General features: G+C 42.2%; 1 protein-coding gene across 2 annotated transcripts in view; it reads left to right on the forward strand.

Annotated features, from left to right (window-relative positions):
- Positions 1 to 9,891, forward strand: part of cdk6 (cyclin-dependent kinase 6) — a 90,874-nt gene extending 80,983 nt beyond the window's left edge. For both annotated transcript variants that reach the window (XM_021572661.3, XM_090209194.1), the window contains exons 6-8: positions 6,900 to 6,950; positions 7,052 to 7,187; positions 7,340 to 9,891. In XM_021572661.3, the coding sequence (XP_021428336.1) occupies positions 6,900 to 6,950; positions 7,052 to 7,187; positions 7,340 to 7,489 (337 nt within the window). In that variant the 3' untranslated portion in view covers positions 7,490 to 9,891. The remainder of the gene's footprint in view (positions 1 to 6,899; positions 6,951 to 7,051; positions 7,188 to 7,339) is intronic.
- Positions 9,892 to 13,185: the final 3,294 nt, after the last annotated feature.

Below are 13,185 nucleotides of genomic sequence, written 5' to 3' on the forward strand. Positions count from 1 at the left end.
CACACAATACGGGATAGCTCGCCCACCCCCTACCTACCACCGCACAGGCACACACACACACACAGACACACATATACACACACACACACCAGAAGGCCCACAGAGACCTAAGGCAAACACACACGGCTGAGAGATAAATAGGCTTTTTTTCTACCCGTTGCTTGGTTGGGAGCAGCGGTCGTTTGAGTTGAGAGCAGGCCTGTATGTGGGAATGAAGACTGTTGGAATTTGTGTGGGTGCCAGGGGAAGCATGCCCGCCCACGGCCGTCCAGGACGGCCCAAAGCCACAGGAACCACCAGCAGGCCTGCTCCTTCCCTTCATCCCCAGCCTCTCCACCTCCTCCCTCCCTCTTCTCACACACGGTAAAAAAAAATGTTGGCCCAAACTTAGCTCCAACCTGAGAAAACATATGCAAAAATGTAGTCAACTTAAAATTATGCGTTTGCTCACATAGTTTCTAGTTGAATAAACATATGAGACAATCAGGGCATCTTATCTAAAAAAAATGGCTGCAGAACGACTTACACACATACTGCTTTTTCAACTTACATATTTGACACACTATACATGATTACATTGTGCATTTTCATTTATACAGTAATTAACATTTCCTCACCTAGGATTTGAACTCTCAACCTCCTGGTTCATAGTATTCCAATCGTCCAATTGACACTTCAAAGTAAATATCAGCTCTGTTAAAAATACACTCAAGAAAACTATTTGATTTCTCATAGTGATTAAGGAGTACCATTAAAACAGAGTAATATGTCCCACCAACATTAGACAACTATACAGAAAAAGTCAATCAAATAATTGATGAGAGAATAGCCAGATTAACTGATAGTTGTCACAGACATGGTGGCATTGCAGGAAGATTGAAATGCTGTGAACCAAGAGGTTGTGAGTTCAAATCCCAGGTGAGGACATGTTGAATAATAATGATGGTATAAATGAACATGCACAATGTAATTATGTGTCAAATACTGTATGTAAGTTGAAAAGATTGGAATTAAGTTTGGGACAACACATTTTTTTCGTCTGGTAGAGTTGAGTGAAAAAAAATCCTGTGGAACCAGTTACTCAATAATGCATATTTTTTTACAGTGCAGACTTACGCTGCTGGGCCTTGAGCATGCCTTCCTCCCATGTGCTGCTGAAACAGTCCTCTGTACTCTCTTGTCTGCTCCGCTAGTATCTATTTATCCTGCTACTGGTCACTATTATTCCTGCTTAGATGTATAATTTACAACTAGTATATCACCATCAGTATTTATATATTCCTGCTACCAGTCACTTCCATCCTTCTTTACATGTACATCCGCCTATCACGCCTGCACTGACACGCTGACACACTCACACTAACACCCTCACACACACACACTCACCACCACACACATACCCCCACACACCACTTATTCTGCTGCCATACTGTTTACTATTATTATTATTATTTCTCCTGCTACCAGTCACTTTCTCCGAATCCCCCTCCTACATGTCCATATCTACAGTTGAAGTCGGAAGTTTACATACACTTAGGTTGTAATCATTAAAACTAGTTTTTCAACCACTCCACAAATTTCTTGTTAACAAACTCGTTTTGGCAAGTCGGTTAGGACATCTACGTTGTGCAAGTAATTTTTCCAACAATTGTTAACAGACAGATTATTTCACTTATAATTCACTGTATCACAATTCCAGTGGGTCAGAAGTTTACATACACTAAGTTGACTGCGCCTTTAAACAATTTGGAGAATTCCTGAAAATTATGTCTTGGCTTTAGAAGCTTCTGATAGGCTAATTGACATCATTTGAGTCAATTAGAGGTGTACCTGTGGATGTATTTCAAGGCCTACCTTTGCTTGACATCATGGGAAAATCAAAAGAAATAAGCCAAGACCTCAGAAAAAAATTGTAGACCTCCACGAGTCTGATTCATCCTTGGGAGCAATTTCAAAATGCCTGAAGGTACCACGTTCATCTGTACAAACAATAGTACGCAAGTATAAACACCATGGGACCACGCAGCTGTCATACCGCTCAGGAAGGAGACGCATTCTGTCTCCTAGAGATGAACGTACTTTGGTGCGAAAAGTGCAAATCAATCCCAGAACAACAGCAAAGGACCTTGTGACGATGCTGGAGGAAACCGGTACAAAAGTATCTATATCCACAGTAAAATTAGTCCTATATCGACATAACCGGAAGAAGCCACTGCTCAAAAACCGCCATAAAAAAGCCAGACTACGGTTTGCAACTGCCAATGGGGACAAAGATCATACTTTTTAGAGAAATGTCCTCTGGTCTGATGAAACAAAAATATAACTGTTTGGCCATAGAGGAAAAATGGGGAGGCTTGCAAGCCGAAGAACACCATCCCAACCGTGAAGCACGGGGGTGGCAGCATCATGTTGTGGGGGTGCTTTGCTGCAGGAGGGACTGGTGCACTTCACAAAATAGATGGCATCATGAGGGAGGAAAAGTATGTGGATATATTGAAGGAACATCTCAAGACATCAGTCAGGAAGTTAAAGCTTGGTCACAAATGGGTCTTCCAAAAGGACAATGACCCCAAGCATACTTCCAAAGTTGTGGCAAAATGGCTTAAGGACAACAAAGTCAAGGTATTGGAGTGGCCATCACAAAGCCCTGACCTCAATCTATAGAAAATATGCGGGCAGAACTGAAAAAGCATGTGTGAGCAAGGAGGCCTACAAACCTGACTCAGTTACACCAGCTCTGTCAGGAGGAATGGGCCAAAATTCACCCAACTTATTGTGGGAAGCTTGTGGAAGGCTACCCAAAACATTTGACCCAAGTTAAACAGTTTAAAGGCAATGCTACCAAATACTAATTGAGTGTATATACACTTCTGACCCACTGGGAATGTGATGAAAATAATAAAAGCTGAAATAAACCATTCTCTCTACTATTATTCTGACATTTAACATTCTTAAAATAAGTGGTGATCCTAACTGACCTAAGAGAGGGACATTTTTACTAGGATTAAATGTCAGGAATTGTGAAAAACTGAGTTTAAATGTATTTGGCTAAATTGTATGTAAACTTCAGACTTTAACATTTTTTGAGGTACTACATTATTCTTTCTATATCTGTTATTTCATAGTTTTGATGTCTTCACTATTATTCTACAAAGTAGAAAATAGTACAAATAAAGAAAAAACCTTGAATGAGTAGGTGTGTCCAAACTTTTTATTGGTTATTATTTTGATATTGATTACTGCACTGTTGGATAGAGCATTCTAGTTAAGCATTTCACTGTACTTGAGCATGTGACAATAAAACTGGAACTTGGTCACAACAGCCAGGAAAGCCAATTCTTTACAGTAGAACCGAGTGAGGGTTGGACTGGTTATGTCCGTTATTAATGATATCTGCTCAGTAGCAGCTGAGCTCCTTGCTCCACTCCTATTCCCCAGGCGCTCTCTTTTGACGACTTCTGTAACCGTAATAGCCTTGGTTTCATGCATGTTAACATTAGAAGCCTCCTCCCTAAGTTTGTTCTATTCACTGCTTTAGCACACTCTGCCAACCCGGATGTTCTAGCTGTGTCTGAATCCTGGCTTAGGAAGACCACCAAAAATTCAGACATTTTAATTCCAAACTACAACATTTTCAGACAAGATAGAACTGCCAAAGGGGGCGGTGTTGCAATCTACTGCAAAGATAGCCTGCAGAGTTCTGTCCTACTATCCAGGTCTGTACCCAAACAATTTGAACTTCTACTTTTAAAAATCCACCTCTCTAAAAACAAGTCTCTCACCGTTGCCGCCTGCTATAGACCACCCTCTGCCCCCAGCTGTGCTCTGGACACCATATGTGAACTGATTGCCCCCCATCTATCTTCAGAGCTCGTGCTGCTAGGCGACCTAAACTGGAACATCCTACAATCTAAACTTGATGCCCTCAATCTCACACAAATTATCAATGAACCTACCAGGTACCTCCCCAAAGCCTTAAACACGGGCACCCTCATAGATATCATCCTAACCAACTTCCCCTCTAAATACACCTCTGCTGTCTTTAACCAAGATCTCAGCGATCACTGCCTCATTGCCTGCATCCGTAATGGGTCAGCGGTCAAACGACCTCCTCTCATCACTGTAAAACGCTCCCTGAAACACTTCAGCGAGCAGGCCTTTCTAATCGACCTGGCCGGGGTATCCTGGAAGGATATTGACCTCATCCCGTCAGTAGAGGATGCCTGGATATTTTTTTAAAATGCCTTCCTAACCATCTTAAATAAACATGCCCCATTCAAGAAATTTAGAACCAGGAACAGATATAGCCCTTGGTTCTCCCCAGACCTGACTGCCCTTAATCAACACAAAAATGTCCTATGGCGTTCTGCATTAGCATCGAACAGCCCCCGTGATATGCAGCTGTTCAGGGAAGCTAGAAACCATTATACACAGGCAGTTAGAAAAGCCAAGGCTAGCTTTTTCAAGCAGAAATTTGCTTCTTGCAACACTAACTCAAAAAAGTTCTGGGACACTGTAAAGTCCATGGAGAATAAGAACACCTCCTCCCAGCTGCCCACTGCACTGAAGATAGGAAACACTGTCACCACTGATAAATCCACCATAATTGAACATTTCAATAAGCATTTTTCTACTGCTGGCCATGCTTTCCACCTGGCTACTCCTACCCCTGTCAACAGCACTGCACCCCCAACAGCAACTCGCCCAAGCCTTCCCCATTTCTCCTTCTCCCAAATCCATTCAGCTGATGTTCTGAAAGAGCTGCAAAATCTGGACCCCTACAAATCAGCCGGGCTAGACAATCTGGACCCTTTCTTTCTAAAATTATCTGCCGAAATTGTTGCCACCCCTATTACTAGCCTGTTCAACCTCTCTTTCGTGTCGTCTGAGATTCCCAAAGATTGGAAAGCAGCTGCGGTCATCCCCCTCTTCAAAGGGGGGGACACTCTTGACCCAAACTGCTACAGACCTATATCTATCCTACCATGCCTTTCTAAGGTCTTCGAAAGCCAAGTCAACAAACAGATTACCGACCATTTTGAATCTCACCATACCTTCTCTGCTATGCAATCTGGTTTCAGAGCTGGTCATGGGTGCACCTCAGCCACGCTCAAGGTCCTAAACGATATCTTAACCGCCATCGATAAGAAACATTACTGTGCAGCCGTATTCATTGATCTGGCCAAGGCTTTCGACTCTGTCAATCACCACATCCTCATCGGCAGACTCAACAGCCTTGGTTTCTCAAATGATTGCCTCGCCTGGTTCACCAACTACTTCTCTGATAGAGTTCAGTGTGTCAAATCTGAGGGTCTGTTGTCCGGACCTCTGGCAGTCTCTATGGGGGTGCCACAGGGTTCAATTCTTGGACCGACTCTCTTCTCTGTATACATCAATGAGGTCGCTCTTGCTGCTGGTGAGTCTCTGATCCACCTCTACGCAGACGACACCATTCTGTATACTTCCGGCCCTTCTTTGGACACTGTGTTAACAACCCTCCAGGCAAGCTTCAATGCCATACAACTCTCCTTCCGTGGCCTCCAATTGCTCTTAAATACAAGTAAAACTAAATGCATGCTCTTCAACCGATCACTACCTGCACCTACCCGCCTGTCCAACATCACTACTCTGGACGGCTCTGACTTAGAATACGTGGACAACTACAAATACTTAGGTGTCTGGTTAGACTGTAAACTCTCCTTCCAGACCCATATCAAACATCTCCAATCCAAAGTTAAATCTAGAATTGGCTTCCTATTTCGCAACAAAGCATCCTTCACTCATGCTGCCAAACATACCCTTGTAAAACTGACCATCCTACCAATCCTCGACTTTGGCGATGTAATTTACAAAATAGCCTCCAATACCCTACTCAACAAATTGGATGCAGTCTATCACAGTGCAATCCGTTTTGTCACCAAAGCCCCATATACTACCCACCATTGCGACCTGTACGCTCTCGTTGGCTGGCCCTCGCTTCATACTCGTCGCCAAACCCACTGGCTCCATGTCATCTACAAGACCCTGCTAGGTAAAGTCCCCCCTTATCTCAGCTCGCTGGTCACCATAGCATCTCCCACCTGTAGCACACGCTCCAGCAGGTATATCTCTCTAGTCACCCCCAAAACCAATTCTTTCTTTGGCCGTCTCTCTTTCCAGTTCTCTGCTGCCAATGACTGGAACGAACTACAAAAATCTCTGAAACTGGAAACACTTATCTCCCTCACTAGCTTTAAGCACCAACTGTCAGAGCAGCTCACAGATTACTGCACCTGTACATAGCCCACCTATAATTTAGCCCTATCAACTACCTCTTTCCCAACTGTATTTAATTTATTTATTTATTTTGCTCCTTTGCACCCCATTATTTTTATTTCTACTTTGCACATTCTTCCATTGCAATACTACCATTCCAGTGTTTTACTTGCTATATTGTATTTACCTTGCCACCAAGGCCTTTTTTTGCCTTTACCTCCCTTCTCACCTCATTTGCTCACATTGTATATAGACTTGTTTATACTTTATTATTGACTGTATGTTTGTTTTACTCCATGTGTAACTCTGTGTTGTTGTATCTGTCAAACTGCTTTGCTTTATCTTGGCCAGGTCGCAATTGTAAATGAGAACTTGTTCTCAACTTGCCTACCTGGTTAAATAAAGGTAAAATAAATAAAATAAAAAAAAGTAGGAATGTGTCATTTTGTGTTGAGGGGATGGAGACAGCACGAAGGCTGCTTGTCACACCACCACAGCTCCCATGGATTTATGAAGGACAAATTAGAATTGATGAAGTTCAACTGGGGATCTTTAAAAAACAAAAAAACGAATTTATCTGATTCATTAAACACAGTTTGTTACTTCATCTTCAGTTATATTGACATGTGCTCTTCTTCTCCCAGACCTTTGTTTCAAGGAAACTCAGATGTTGATCAGCTGGGCAAGATTTTAGAGTAAGTACCATGTTGTACGTCATATTTACAGTTTTAACATTGTTATTGTTATGATGATGACGGTAATGATGACGATGATGATAATGATGATGATCCTTCAGTGTGGTCGGGGTTCCCTCGGTGGAGGACTGGCCCCAGGAAGTAGCCCTACCACAGAGTGCCTTCTCCCCACGACCCCCGCAGCCAATCGGAGAACTTGTCCCTGACATGGATGAGCTGGGGAAATCCCTTTTACTCGTGAGTATCAGACACACACAAACACACACACACACACACTCAAAATACAGCACATACTGTTTCAAATGGATTTGTCTGAAAGGAATGAAACTCACACTTTTCTTTTTGTAAAGGAAAATGTTATAATAATAATATTTGTTTTGTCCATGCAGCAATTCCTGGCTTTTAATCCCTCCAGAAGGATATCAGCATTTGCTGCTCTGACCCACCCCTACTTCCAGAGTGTGGATAGTGACACTAAGAGTGTGTACGCCCAGCCCATCGGCAGCAACAAGCCCACCCTGGAGGAGAGAGCTGCCTGACAGCCCCCTGGCCCAGGACTGGACTGGCCTGACAGAGAGGGAGAGAAAGAGAGGGATGGACACAAAGACTGAGAAAGAGAGCAATAAACAGAGACATTTGATTCCAAAAGGCAACCGTGCTGTCTTCCACAATTTACCAATTTGAATGCTGCTTTTTAGGATACTTTTATAAAAAAAAGTTTAAACAATGCAAGGACCCCTGAAGCTGAGATGTACTGCCACCAGGAGAGAACCTCTGGATGTCCAGGAGCTGCTGCCTCTTGTCTCTCCTTCCTTAGCTTGAGAAGAGGCTCCTCGGTGGGGGAACACCAAGCAGCAAGGGTAGGTCGGCATGGACCTCACCTGGAGCTCACCTTCACAACAACCGAGAGAGATTACACACGCACACACACATTTTAATCCAATGCAGGAGGACCTCACAAACTGCCTAGTGCTACTTCTGGTCCAAACAAACACGTGTGTTTTGATATCACTGCCACCTACAGGTTGTCCTGTGTTACTGCAGGCCAGAGCAGGATTTCTGATGGGCTTCATCTTATAAGACTTTGACTGGTGCGAACAGGAAAGACTGAAAATATGTCACTTTGAGTACCTCTTATGGCATCCGTACTTCAGTGTCATAAACTGTAATGAAATCTGATTGACTCCATTCGAGACTCTATGTATGACCTGATGCACAGGGCATAGTAAAGTGACTGTTGAATGAGAATAAGGTCGACGTACGCACTATTCAGCGCAATTACATTTGGCATAAAAGCATGATTCTGTATTTCCTAACTTAATTTTAAAGTTATTGACAGTTGATGTCTTATTTTCTATTTTGTCTTAATTTTATTGGACTTTAACAACATGTGGGGATTTAAATGTAAATCTCTGGTAAGATCTAGAAAGAATACAAGGTAATATCCAAGGGAGGAAAGGTTTGACAATGTGAGGCATGTAGAATTTTATAGAGCTAGATACTGCACTAATACTGTCAGTAGTCGTGACTGCTGGTTTTACTTGCATATCCAGCATACTGACATGTGTAGCAGGATAGTAGTAAGGTCAGTGCAGGTGTGGGTCAGTGAAATGTTCTTCGTTGGGAGATTTTTTTAGAGAGAAAAGGCAGGCTGATAGGTCGGATTCAGAGGAGGTTCAACATTGTACCTGCTTCATTTAGACTGAGTCTGTAAGGGTTACATAGAAACAGATAGGGGTTCATGTTGAAACACACAGCTGTCCTGTGTTAAGAATGGTTGTTTTAATACCCTACGTATTATGCTCACTTTGATTCAATATGACTAGCTAGAGTGCTTTCAGAGTTGCTCCCACTGTGGGATTGGAACTAGTCAAGGAAAATAGTTTGTTTGTAAAACTTCTTACTGCACAGCAATACATCTAGACCATAACTTTCCCTCTGGTATATCTAGTGCTGCTAGCACACAAATACACTCAGGATCTTATTAAAAATCAAATCAGAAATCATTCTGACACACTTTGCACATTCATGATTAGACTGCATCAACTGTTTCATTGGATGATGTTAATTGATCAACTGTTTCATTGGATGATGTTAATGGGTCAACTGTTTCATTGGATGATGTTAATGGCTCAACTGTTTCATTGGATGATGTTGATTGATCAGCTGTCTCATTGGATGATGTTAATGGATCAACTGTTTCATTGGATGATGTTAATGGCTCAACTGTTTCATTAGATGATGTTGATTGATCAACTGTCTCATTGGATGATGTTACTGGATCAACTGTTTCATTGGATGATGTTAATGGCTCAACTGTTTCATTGGATGATGTTGATTGATCAACTGTCTCATTGGATGATGTTAATGGATCAACTGTTTAATTGGATGATGTTAATTGATCAACTGTTTCATTGGATGATGTTAATGCTACAACATGATTGTGCTTCTATAATCATTACAGAATTCCTGACCGTGTGAATCCAACTACACGTTTGCTATGATACAGTATGTTTGATATCTTACTTGTTTTTCAGTGTCGGGGCGCATATGGTTTAATCTAATACATGATAAAAATAAAAAAACACATGAAAGAATTTTGGACTGAGCTCCCCTCTCCATGTAGATGTAGAGTTGCTTTACCCTCATCTCTGTCCTGTCAGATGATTCATGCCATTGATGGATACATTGCAGACTTCATATTACAACTCTCTAGAAATAGGGATTGTCAAGCTTTCTTGGTATCGGTCAGTTCAACGTCAACTGCCCTAATAAGTAGACTGTCATCATTGTAGTCTACATTATATAAACTTGAAGCGATCAATGTATGTTTTTATTTGGTTTAAGAGGTTTATTGGTCATTTGTAACTTAAAACATGGGACAGGAATACTGTTGTCTATGTAATATAAAATAATAAAAGTATACTTTTTTACAGCCACCTACATGGGGTCTGCCATAGATTTCCTATGATTGCAGAAATGCACCTATGATAGCTCTGTATTGCAAATACCCTTTAGCCAATGAACAGTACTGAAACATGTAGTATTTTAGCACATTTTCTAAGCTCCAAGGATGAAAGTAAAGGCCACAAATGTATTTGAAATGTCCACATGTGACATGGTAACTTCATTTAAAATGATGATATGGAGGTAATGGGCATTATGTTGACATGAATAAATGCCACCAGTGGTGATTGCTTCATGTTGCACCATTTGAATAAAAAATATGCTTTGTATATGTGAGCGTTCTTATTTGGGATTCATGCAAATAACAAAATAATATTGTGATTAATATTGAATTGGGTTGTAATTAAGCTGTGAAATGTATGGATATTTTGTTGTGGTATTTAAATGTTAACAGGTGAAGCTGTGAAAAATGCTGAAAAAGCACATTTTCCTGTGATAGTTTCTGATGTACAATCTGTAAAGAATGTGTATGTTTCTATTTTACATTTCGGTTACTGGTCCAACGCTCTAACCACTAGGCTACGCTGCCGTGTATCAAAAATGGTCCACCACCCAAAGGACATCCTGCCAACTTGACACAACTGTGGGAAGCATTGGAGTCAACATGGACCAGCATCCCTGTGGAATGCTTTCGACACCGTGTAGAGTCCATGCCCCGAGGGCAAAAGGGGGTGCACCCAATATTCTGAAAGTGTTCCTAATGTTTTCGTGTGTATAGACAGTATGGACAGTATAGGAATAGAAAAGGTGTGTACAGTAGTTATATAGGATGAGCCTTGACTGGAATACAGTATATACATATGAAGTGTGCAAAACAGGATGTAAACATATTAAAGTGACCAGTGTTCCATGTCTACAGTTGAAGTCGGAAGTTTACATACACCTTAGCCAAATACATTTAAACTCAGATTTTAGCCTAATTCCTGACATTTAATCCTAGTAAAAAGTCCCTGTTTTAGACTTAGATCAGTTAGGTTCCCCACTTTATTTTAAGAATGTGAAATGTCAGAATAATAGTAGAGAGAATTATTTATTGTAGCTTTTATTTCTTTCATCACATTCCCAGTGGGTCAGAAGTTTACATACACTCAATTAGTATTTGGTAGCATTGCCGTTAAATTGTTTAAATTGGGTCAAACATTTCGAGTAGCCTTGCACAAGCTTCCCACAATAAGTTGGGTGAATTTTGGCCCATTCCTCCTGACAGAGCTGGTGTAACTGAGTCAGGTTTGTAGGCCTCCTTGCTCGCACATGCTTTTTCAGTTCTGCCCGCAAATTTTCTATAGGATTGAGGTCAGGGCTTTGTGATGGCCACTCCAATACGTTGACTTTGTTGTCCTTAAGCCATTTTGCCACAACTTTGGAAGTATGCTTGGGGTCATTGTCCATTTGGAAGACCCATTTGCTACCAAGCTTTAACTTCCTGACTGATGTCTTGAGATGTTGCTTCAATATATCCACATACTTTTCCTCCCTCATGATGCCATCTATTTTGTGAAGTGCACCAGTCCCCCCCTGCAGCAAAGCACCCCCACAACATGATGCTGCCACCCCGTGCTTCACGGTTGGGATGGTGTTCTTCGGCTTGCAAGCCTCCCCATTTTTCCTCTAAACATAACGATGGTCATTATGGCCAAACAGTTCTATTTATTTTTGTTTCATCACACCAGAGGACATTTCTCCAAAAAGTACGATCTTTGTCCCCATGTGCAGTTGCAAACTGTAGTCTGGCTTTTTTATGGCAGTTTTGGAGCCGTGGCTTCTTCCTTGCTGAGTGGCCTTTCATGTTATGTCAACATAGGACTTGTTTTACTGTGGGTATAGATACTTTTGTACCTGTTTCCTCCAGCATCTTCACACGGTCCTTTGCTATTGTTCTGGGATTGATTTGCACTTTTCGTATCAAAGTACGTTCATCTGTAGGAGACAGGACGCATCTCCTTCCTGAGCAGTATGATGGCTGCATCCTCCCATGGTGTTTATACTTGCGTACTATTGTTTGTACAGATGAACGTGGTACCTTCAGGCATTTGGAAATTGCTCCCAAGGATGAACCAGACTTGTGAAGGTCTGCAAAAAAAAATTCTGAGGTCTTGCTGATTTATTTGGATTTTCCCATGATGTCAAGCAAACAGGCACTGAGTTTGAAGGTAGACCTTGAAATAAATCCACAGGTACACCTCCAATTGACTCAAATTATGTCAATTACCCTATCAGGAGCTTCTAAAGACATCCTTTTTAATTATTTTTTCAAGCTGTTAAAGGCACAGTCAACTTAGTGTATGTGAACTTCTGACCCACTAAAATTGTGATGCAGTGAATTATAAGTGAAACAATCTGTAAACAATTGTTGGAAAAATTACTTGTGTCATGTACAAAGTAGATGTCCTAACCGACTTGTCAAAACTATAGTTTGTTAACAAGAAATGTGTGGAGTGGTTGAAAAACGAGTTTTAATGACTCCAACCTAAGTGAATGTAAACTTCCGACTTCAACTGTATGTATATAGGGCCGCAGTCTCTAAGGTGCAGGGTAAAGTAGCGGGTGGTAGCCGGCTAGAAACCGTGACCAAGGTTCAGGACAGGGTACTGGGGGGTGGCCAGCTAGTGGTGACTGCTTAACAGTCTGATGGCCTGGAGATAGAAGCTGTGTTTCAGTCTCTCTGTCCTAGCTTTGATGCACCTGTACTGTCTACGCCTTCTAGATGGTAGAAGGGTGAACAGGCCGTGGCTCGGTGGCTGGGGTTTTTGATTATATTCTTGGCCTTCCTCTGACACCAGGTGCTGTAGATGTCCTGGAGGGCAGGCAATGTGACCCCGGTGATGCATTGGGCTGACCACACCACTCTCAGTTGCCGTACCAGGCAGAGATACAGCCCGACAGAATGCTCTCGATGGTGCATCTGTAGAAGTTTGTGAGGGTCTTAGGGGCCAAACCAAATTTATTTAGCCTCCTGAGGATGAAGACGCACTGCTGTCAGTGTGGAGTGAACATTTCAGGTCGTCAGTGACCTTGGCCAGGACTGTCACCTCCTCCCTGTCGGCTCTCATTGTTGTTGTTAATCAGGCCTACCACTGTTGTATCGTCAGCAAACTTAGTTGGCAACGTGCATGGCAATGCAGTCAGGGGTGAACAGGGAGTACAGGAGGCGGCTGAGCACGCACCACTGTGGGGCCCCCTTGTTGAGGATCAGTGTGGTGTAGGTGTTGTTCCCTACCTTCACCACTTGGGGTCGGCCCGTCATGAAGTCTAGGACCCAGTTACACAG

Source organism: Oncorhynchus mykiss, chromosome 18, assembly GCF_057628025.1.
Source record: "Oncorhynchus mykiss isolate SJ-2025 chromosome 18, ASM5762802v1, whole genome shotgun sequence".
NCBI lineage: Eukaryota > Metazoa > Chordata > Actinopteri > Salmoniformes > Salmonidae > Oncorhynchus > Oncorhynchus mykiss.